Genomic DNA, 10713 nt, shown 5'->3' with positions numbered 1-10713 from the left:
ATCTGAGTGAACATGCGAATGCCTCTGTGTATCACATAACACATAATTTGGGAACTGACATACGATATTTCCTGGAAGTGTTTAATATTACTGTAGGCTATAATGTAAGCAAACATAGGCTTTAACCATTACTTCACTATTGGTACCGATATTTTACTGTTATTAGTCTCGTAAGAGGTATTAGCTTGAACTATAATATCAAAACAAAATTGAAATGTTGTTACTATATTTCATTCCTATAGGTGGTATGTTAGTGGGTACTGGCTCATTTGCTATTTTGGATCTCAGTTCAACAATTATAGGGGTTAGGTGTTCCAAATAGTCATAAACTAGTAATATTTAAGTATTCTATAAATTGTACAGTATCCGGCTACCCACTGTTCTTTGAGGATGTATGAGCTCTGCTGGTGTTGTATCCTTGCGTGTTATGGTAACCAGATATAAATCCCATAGATCATCTGTGGGCGTTTCTCGACACTGAATTCAGACAAAGGGAACTTAAGAATGAACAGTATCTGAAGGATGCCATCTTAGAAGAATAGAATAAAATTCCGCCTTCCAACACAACAAATTTGGTGGCATCAATGTCAAGATGTCTCACAAGAGTTGTGGCAGCAAATGGAAATCCCACCAAGTATTAATTAATATGATGAAAAATGGGACATTAATTTGTAACTGTACGAACACTTTTCTTTGTTATTCTTAATTTTTTTAGAGAAAGAAAATAATTTGTATTAACAAAATTGGTCCTGCTTAATCATGTGCATATAAATTTGTTAGTTATGTTATTAGGTGTATAGAAAAAAAGTAGGCCTAATTCTTGCTTTTACTAAGTATTTAAACTCCACATATATCTATTTAGTTAAAATATTTTGGTGTATGAAGACTTTGTACACTCACTGTTAAGTACACTTCCTCAGTTCTTTGTTTTATATGCTATCTTTGGGTTACTTGTTCATAATAATATAGGCCTATATCCCATATAGGTTTCTTAAAACTCATACACGGCGATTTTAAAGGGTGGGTGAAACTTGGTATGCCCCCTACTCACCATATACGAGAGAGGAAACGTATTTAAACAATTTTCACATTCCATGGGTCAAATCACTTAAATAATCCCCTCAACTAACCCACTACCCTTGTCACATACCTCAGCTTCTAGCTATCTCCTGATTTAACCCATATAACCTATAAGGAACTCAAATCAGATTATATCCGAGAATGGCCATTTAAAGTACTTCTTGATTGATTAATAATACCTTCTTAATTAATTTTCATCATGCAATATTTGAAGAATTTGACATTTCTCACACTAAAACTATCACGAAAGTTATAAATAACATCTATTCTGATGCTTCTACTGAACTTTGTCAACCGAACTCGTTACATCCTATGACGAAAAACATACCGATACCATTATTATTCACCAGGTATGCCATGGTGCTTCTAAGGGCGAGTTACGACAGTGGCCTACATTTGTAAAGGTAAAGGTAAAAGTATCCCCGTAATATGCCATGAAGACACTTTGGGGGGCATGGAGGTAGAGCCCCATGCTTTCCATGACCTCGGCACTAGAATGAGGTGGTGTGGTCGGCACCACGCTCTGACCGCCTTTTACCCCCAGGAAAGACCCGGTACTCAATTTTATAGAAGGCTGAGTGAACCTTGGGGCCGTTCTGAAAGTTTGGCAACGAGAAAAAAAAATCCTGTCGCCACCTGGGATCGAACCCCGGACCTTCCAGTCCGTAGCTAGCTGCTCTACCAACTGAGCTATCCGGCCTACATTTGTAGTACACATAAACTGTCTACTTCATAGCATAGTGGCTAACTTATGTTCGCGGATCGAATCTTGTTGCTTGCAAAGTAAGTAAAAAGTATATATTCTATAAAGTTAAAATGAATAGTAATTTAGATTTATGTCAAAATAGGTAGAACTGCTTTAGTCTTCGCTGCTTTAGGCCTATTACGTTAGTTTCAGTTGTCAAATGTGTATTAATTTACGAATTTACGCGTTAGGTTTCTTTGTGTGTGTGTGTGTGTGTGTGTGCGTGCGTGCGTGCGTGTGTGTTTTTTTTTCCGTATCAGATATTTGCTGGTATCAATTTTGTAAATTTACTAGCCGAGGGTTAGTCTATCTAGAAGTTAGCGATATTAATTAGTGTAGAAAGGAAATTTATCGTAGTACGAATATTTAATACTGAACGCCCAAAACAACTTCTATTGCATTTATTTTTAACATAAAACCCTACATTCTACTATGTTGCTGTGCAGTTAATCGTAAGTTACATAGTGTCTTCTTTACAAGGGGACGTTGGTTCAAACATATGATTACTTCAAAACCATTTGGAGTAAAATGTTTACCGTTGGTTTACAAAAATATTAATTCTGATAAAACGGCACTTATAATGTACATTACTGGATGTGTATGAACTTAGAATTGGAAAATGATATATACATAAAGAGAAACAACTTACTAAAAATAAAATTTTGAGGATTTCCTTTTGTCAAGAACTTTCAAATGCCTTTTTGGAAGAAGTAATATTTATGACAATGGATTTTACTTGTAAGCTATGATATTTTTTTTTATTATTATTATTATTTTTTTTTTTTTTTTAGCATGGAGGATCGCGATGGCTCATTGTGCATACCACTGCTGTTCTGTGAATGATTTTGTCACCGAACGACCACACTCTTGTACGAATACAACGCGCTACTCTGTGAACTTACTATTGTGCATGGTTTTCAGTTCAGCTCTCTGATTCAGTATACATCAGGAAATAGTACATTCATATCTTTGGTCGGCGAGAAGAGGCACATAAATGAAAAAAAATAATAATTTTTCAGGAGAAACTTTCCTTTTAATTTAGTCTAACTGAATATAAGTATAATAATGAAATTCATGTATGTTAAAGTAAGACTCTTTTCAAGTATTTAAAATACAAGAAAATTTATTGTTTAAAAAATTAGAAAAAATATTAGACTTAAGTGATTACGTACAACAGAAAAATCGACTTTCTTTACTTATGTGCCTTTTCCCGCCGACCAAAAATATAGTCTGTTGTTTCTGCACTAATTTTTTGTATTGCTGGCAAGACGTGTACAATAATAATGATGTTAGGGATGGGTGAGGTAAGGTCTAGAGGAATGGTTCTCTAATATGCGACTCGCTTAAGCTAAAGACTTTTGTTTGTGACCCCCACTCCCGGACCTGCATTTAACCCCACTCCACAAATATAAATCTCTGGAAACTCGAAGACGACCATTTCTAGTCATAACCAGTGTACATCACCCAACTTGTGTCGATACCTGCAGGACGAGAAATCGGAGTGTGCAAACCTATCTTTCCATAAAATCTATCCTAAGGAGGCTAAACTTTTTTTTTTTTCAGTGGAGTGTGTCACATGCCTACAGTTATGAACAAGTGGTTTCTGGTTGCAGCAGCACATACTTTCTGCCTAAATAGGCCTATCTGTCTATATTCATATGGATACTACTCCATATTCGCCGTACACAATCACAGTTTGTAACAACGAGATAAGACTTCCCAACATCTCACGATTTGCAAATGGACGTAATTTTCTTAATTTTTTCAGTTACGATGGATGTGATCAAGGCTGAACTCGAGGTAGATCCACTGTCTCTAGACACAGATGAGGAAGAGAAGAAACCCATATTAGAGGTAGGTAAATTCATAGAAGACGGGTACCTGGTTGGATGTATTAAGTATTACAACTTTTTTACTTTAGAGTTAAATGTTAGTGATTTTTAGTGACTTTTATTTGTTGGTTCTAGGTTTTTATACGAGGTGTCGCCATGATGTTGTTTCAATTTGATTGGTTATAGTTGTCATTTGTTCTTGAATTTTTGTTAATTTTGAATGGGTAATGACGTTGTCAATTGTTCTTGGTTGTTTGACGTGAGTGGTGTCATACTGTTTTGATGGCTAAAGCTATTGGAAGTTTGTCATTTTGTGATTTTCCTTCGATTTGATTGTCATCATTTGTTCTAGAATTTTCGTTAATTTTGAATGGATAATGACGTCAGTAAGTTGTTCTTGGTTGTTTGACGTGAGTGGTGTTATATTGTGTTTGATGGCCAAAGTTATTGAAAGTTTGTCATTTTATGATATCTGTGAAAGATGTGTGAATATAGAACAGAGTACTAAATTTTGTGTCGATTTTGGTTTATTCTTTCGCTGGTGAATAAGAATTGTGTCGATTGTTGAGGAGAAAACTGTTCCTATGGTTCCAAGGAAATATTTACTGAATTTTCCGTACATGTAATAAGAGTTCAAAGAGAATTTCATTTTGTGTCAATACATGGTTATTTATGTGAACTTGACTGTACGACAAAGTGTTGGTGTAGTTCTTTGTTGGCTGCATGGTTTAAGTTTAGATTGCCTTAAAGCCTGTGTCATAATGGAAGTGAAGTAAGTGGTTGTCATTGAAGACGTCAATGAGGATTGAATTTTGTTTGATGAGGTGATAAATTATTGTTTTGTTTTGTGTTTTAGTGATTTGTGGGGGTAAAGTGAGGACGAAAACTGCCAGAAAAGTACTACCAACTATGAAGTTCGAATCCCACCAAACAGCATAAAAATCAAAGGTGAAAAATTAAACATATTTTCATTTTTTGAAGGGCTTGTTCTTCTTTAAAAATATGAATATATGTTTGATTTTGTGATGTCTGGTGACATTTGAACTTCATAGTTGGCAGAACGTTTTGGTAGTTTTCGTCAGCCATGTTGGATTTTGCCAGTCTTCTAGGAAATTACCTAGAGGTATATTATAAGCCATTGCTATCTGTTTCGTGTATGTCACATTTATATGATATCTATACTTAACTATTTTTCATTTATATCTATATCTGTGTCTTTTATTTAGGTAGTATCTAGCCTATTTGGCTGTTCTTTTCTTATTTTCCATTTTAATTTGTATTTACACTTGTATCCTGCATTTGTATCTGTTTCATCTCTTTCTTCATATTATATGCAATTCTATGTTTTTTTTTAAACGAATATCTGTACTGTCTATTGTAATTGGGGCTTTACCCTGTTATAGGCATAAATAAATAAAAAATAAATAAATAAGTTTACCTTACGACTAAAAGTGTTCATTGCTCGAATAATATTCAGTGGACTTAATGAAACAAAAAAATCTTGCAGATCCTCGTCTTCTTTGTCACCATAGCACATTTTATGCGTATCTTTTACGGATAAGCCATTTGAAAGTTTATCAGAGGTTTTAATTTAACATATGATTTACAGGACGCTTTATTTGAACTTTCTTTCATAAACCATTCTCACTTCCTAATATTTTACAACATGTCTAATGCAATACTAGGCCCTAGTGTAAGCACAGTCCATATCGACATCTGTAGCATGCATATGGTGCAGCACATGTGCCTTCAACTTCAACTTGCGACGTTTCTTTGTGGTTTTTCTAAAGTAAAACGTATCTTGTAAACTATGTACATGATCGACACTTAATACGCTAGCTTGCAATGTAACTTATAAGATTAAAATGTGATTACCAGAGTTGATCTATGATTTTGTGGTTGATCATTTGTGGTGCATATGTAAAATATAGGCCTAATTACATGTTTCACCACACATTTAGATGTGAAGTAGTTGCAGTAGGATAGGCATAGAAGCTCGAGTATTTTAATTATTAGTGATAGCTTCTTGTCTTGATGTTCAGAACTTATTATTCGTTGTCTTGTTGTTTTCGTAATGCTGCATTCCATGGGGTGAAACACTTGTGTCAATTTAACTATCGTGGTTGCTCCACGCTAGTTCCTTGTTGCTGGAAAGCATGGTCCATTCACACAGAAGGAGCGAAGTAGTCAGTCGAGATGTAGCCATGGATGGTTAGTTGCTGAAGGATGTATGGCAGGGATTTGCAAAAATGTCTTCGTGACCACTAGCAATAGTGATGTCGTAGGGGCAGTGCAGCAAACTGTCTTTGCTTCACCCCGTCCCTTCCATCCAACTTCCCACCACTCCAGTACACAGGCATCTATCAGTGGTGGATTACCAGATTATATTTAGATTGCTTCTTTCTCAAAATCGTCAACGTCTGCCTCTTGTGTTCTAAAATTCTAATAGGCACTTATAAATGAAACATCTAGCGACATTACTACACGTCATAAGATTATCACAAAATCATGGGTAAGCAAGAACATATGCAATGTAATTGTAAACAGAAATGTACAGTATATAACTGTTGTTTGTGCAGTTCTGTTTCCCAAATAAAACTCTAATTTATCTTATGAATATATACAATTTACTTTCTTTTCAAATGAGAGAATTATTACACACGGACTTTGGAATATATCAAAGTCAAAAAATAAAATATAAACTTCTGAATACATTAAACAAAAAAAAAAAAAAAACAACAACAACAAAAATATATCCAATTTCGCTGTAACAGTCTCGTTTGTACACTTTGATTATATGCACTTTTGAAAAACAATATCATGTAGCATAACTTTTCGACTTCATTACTGCTGTGCATCTCCTCCTCATTCATTTTCCCAACTTCTACACTGTTCTGGTTTGATTTTAGGTCATTTTTCTCTCATTACACGTTTGAAATCCTCTATAGTTGTACACTTCTCCTTCCTCACACTCCTTTTCAAAATTTCCAACAAATGTTCGATGGCATTTAAATCTAGTGATTGAAGAAGTGTTCGCAGTTCTTGGATATGTTCCATATGAGCCAATCCTTATTGATATGAGCGGTACGTTCACCATCATTGTCTTGTTGGAACATGTATACAAGTGGCATCCCCATTTTTTGTGCACTCTACATAACATTTGACCTTAAAATGTTATTGTACACATACTTCTCCATAATCTCATCTTTGAACTCAATATTTCTCACAACATTTGCAAACATACATCCCCACAACAGTATGCATTCACCCCTCTGTTTCACTGTAGGTAATGTGTTGCTTCTGTCGTTATCTGTGTTGAGCTTTCTCCATATCCTATGAATACCATCGGAACCATAAAGATTTATTTCTGTCTCATTTGACCAAATCACTCTGTTCCAAAATTCCTCATCCTTACCAACATGTTCTTTATCGAAGTCTAATCTTCGAGCTTGATTTACCTCACTAACGTACGGCCTCCTTCGTGTCTTCTGCCATGGTAACCATTTTTCCACAACACATGCCGGATACTTCGATTACCAGTACTGATCTTCGTGTTTGAAGACTCTTAATCATGACTCGAATTTGTAGAACACTATTCATGGACTTTTACAACTTGATTAATTATGAAACTCTCGTCACGTGCATTTAGCAATTTTTTCTTGATTTTTCTTGCCAAGTTATTCCAAGTTTCATGATTTCGACATTTGTTACAATGTGTTGTACTGTAAAATGTGTTTTATGCATTACTTTACCTATTTTTCTATAGGAATAGTCTTTGAAAGCCAGGCAAACAATAACTTTCTTTAAATTGGAACTGACCTCCTTACGATGCTCCATTGTACATAATTCTGAATAGCAGACTAACAGCAAGTGACCTCCACTGACAGACAACCCTGTGCACACTGCAAGCTTGTTTACTATGCATCTAAACGTAACTACTCCCTGTCCGTGGGGTAAGTGTACGAACAACAGTGTTACATGACTCCAATCACGCGCGTTTATAATAAAGAAGCAGGTAAGTCATGATTGGGATTAATTTTTTTACTAAATTATGCCCCTTTACTTAATTTTTGTTTTGTAGGTTAAATTAACAATATAGGTATATGCAAAGAAGCTACGACAACCAAGAAAGTGCAATTACAAGTTAGTGTACCTTTTGTAATGTGGTGAAAGCTTTAAAGTTAGGAAAATTAAGCATTAGAAAAGCTTCGGAGAACATTATGTCCGTTACACTACACTGAATGGTAAATTAAGTTATCTGAAAATAATTTCGCTATTATAATATTCTTCCTTAGGAAAATATTTGGGCTAGAAGGTATGAAGTTACAGGAGAATGGAGAAAGTTACACAACGTAGAACTGCACGCATTGTGTTCGTCACCTGACATAATTGGGAACATTGAATCCAGGCGTTTGAAATGGGCAGGGCATGTAGCAAGTATGGGCGAATCCAGAAATGCATATAAAGTGTTCGTTGGGAGACCGGAGGGAAAAAGACCTTTGGGGAGGCAGAGACGTAGATGGGAGGATAATATTAAAATGGATTTGAGGGAGGTGGGATATGATGATAGAGACTGGATTAATCTTGCTCAGGATAGGGACCGATGGCGGGCTTATGTAAGGGCAGCACTGAACCTGTGGGTTCCTTAAAAGCCATTTCCAAGTAAGTAAGTATTATAGGATTCCCCACTAAGCACCGTTACACATTTGAAGAGATCTCGCTAGCAAGAAAGGCAAAGAGCCTGTCTCCACACACACTACAGTGAGTTGTCGCTATGTTCTTCTATGCACTGCCTTCATGCAGAGAGTATTTTTCTGATTGTGGTAATCACTCGGGGGAAATAGTACAGGTTATGTATTTAAGTATATTGTCGTACTTTGCAAATGATGTATGAACGCCACTAGTTGAATCTGAATCTTCAGATGATAATGGAATGGAGTTATATGAACATATTTTGTTCACGAGAAGAAAATTCAAGCCTAAAATTAAAGTCAGAAAAATCTGGATAAGACATCACATTTTATCTCACGAAGATAAGGGCGACATTTGGTCACTGATTTAGGATTTGGATGATGCTACATTTAGGCTTTATTTCAGGTTGAAGAGACCTCAGTTTTTTGCTATTCATGATATGATAAAGGATTCTTTGCTACGTTCTGTTTAAAATTATGTAAAATGTTAAGACATATAGATACAGTTTCAAATGTTATAATTAATACTATTAAAGCTCATCAAAACATTATTTTCAGATAATCTGTATTTGGCTCCAGATTTCTTCTTCAAGTTTCGTGTTTTTATAATTTTCATCCAGTGTACCATATAAATAGGCCTACTGGTGGCATTGTACAAGTTCGATAAATTTCACACTGCAAAATTATTATCAGCCACCTTTCCTCATTATCAATAAAAACGATACAATACATTCACCACCCTGTGTGATATTACTTCATCTTTTCCACATTCAGTCGTCATAAATAGTATAAATGTCAAGCATCGTTTGTAAATGTGTCAAGAAATTGAGCTGAGCTACCAATTCCAGTGAGAAACTCACTCGAGGTTTTCGCATCGAATGAGAATCCCTTCCAGTTTGTGGATATTTTGTTTTATTTAGCGACTCTCGCAACTGCCGAGGTTATATCAGCGTCACTGGTGTGCCGGAATTTTGTCCCGCAGGAGTCCATTTACATGCTAGTAAATCTATTGACATGAGCCTGTCGCATTTAAGCACACTTAAATGCCATCGACCTGGCCTGGGATCGAACCCGCAACCTCAGATATACAAGGCCAGCAACCAGTTTGTGGACGTCCGTTTGAATCCAATCTTTGATTTTTCTCACTACACATTTCTCTATATTGAGATGTGTAATGGGCCTAAGAAAAGAATAAATTATTTCATTGTCAGAGTGGATAGAAAAATTGAAGACGACTTGTATGGCAAGAACTTTCCCTGAAAAGAGGTGGGAGATGGTGATGAATTTTTTATACATCCTGCCACTGAAGTAGAGGTAGGGCAGATAGTTTGAAAGGTGGTACATCACACCTTGTGACGTGGGAAATATATATTCTTTAATACTAAAGTGTACGATATTGAATGAGTCATTTATGATGTTGTTATAATGATATTCTGCATACATGTTAAAATATTCCTTAAAAACTCTTCTAAAACTACAACTAGTGATCGTTTTCACTCATTCAGTTTTATGTATCCGATTTTAAATGAAAAAGTAATGTGTGATCGAATTCACCCCCTCTATTGATCAACAAGATACATCAAACAAGTAGGAAACAATAGAAGACATTCACATTCGGTAGAGATTATTCTGCAAAATAGATGATTATAAAATTAAATTGACGCTTCGCTAGGATGTAACCTTATATGGATAACACTTACAAAACTCAAAATTTTGATTGGATTCACCCCGTGTTATGTTACTGATTACATGGAATCAGAATGCAACCAGTAAAACTTTAAATCATGCTGAAAACTTAAAAATAGGTATAATATCACCCACCATATTGTAGACACGTGATCACAACAGTCCTTAATATCATCCATTCTGTCGCACCGAACATCCTCATATTCGTAATTTTTTACTGTGGCTGTTCCTAGACTTAGGAATTCCCTACCGAGTAATGTCAGAGACTGTCAGACATGAAACCAATTTAACAATAGACTAAAAAAATATTTTTCAAACAATTCTCGTTAACTGTTATAAGTTTCTCAATGTTTAATGATTATATATAACACAGAATAAATTTTTTAATTATCTCATTATTACTATTTTTGTTATTATTATTATTATTATTATTATTATTATTATTATTATTATTATTATTTATTCTTACCAATATTTATTATTGTCTCACCAACATTACTTATCTAACTTTCATTATTCACTTTCATGTTCTTTTATGGTCTACAATTAACGTAATAACTATTTAAGCGAATTGTATTCAATTAGAATTAGAGTCTGGCTCGACGGAAGAGAAGACCTACTGCCCTTAGCTCTGCAGATTCGATTCACGCTTGGGCTGATTCCCTGGTTGGATTTTTCG

The 10713-nt window shown here is 35.1% G+C and overlaps 1 protein-coding gene across 5 annotated transcripts in view; it reads left to right on the top strand.

The window, feature by feature from the left end:
• Positions 1-10713, top strand: part of LOC138691512 (zinc finger protein 235-like) — an 83547-nt gene that overhangs the window by 47466 nt on the left and 25368 nt on the right. For 4 of the 5 annotated variants that reach the window (XM_069813506.1, XM_069813507.1, XM_069813509.1 and 1 more), the window contains one exon: positions 3594-3679. In XM_069813506.1, the coding sequence (XP_069669607.1) occupies positions 3594-3679 (86 nt within the window). Of the gene's footprint in view, positions 1-4; positions 105-3593; positions 3680-10713 lie in introns of those variants that run through there. The other variant, XM_069813508.1, reaches the window with a different exon arrangement.

This window comes from Periplaneta americana, chromosome 16, assembly GCF_040183065.1.
Source record: "Periplaneta americana isolate PAMFEO1 chromosome 16, P.americana_PAMFEO1_priV1, whole genome shotgun sequence".
In the NCBI taxonomy this organism is placed as follows: domain Eukaryota; kingdom Metazoa; phylum Arthropoda; class Insecta; order Blattodea; family Blattidae; genus Periplaneta; species Periplaneta americana.
The sequence above is the reverse complement of the archived record's forward strand: the minus strand, read 5'-3'. Positions and strand labels throughout refer to the sequence as shown.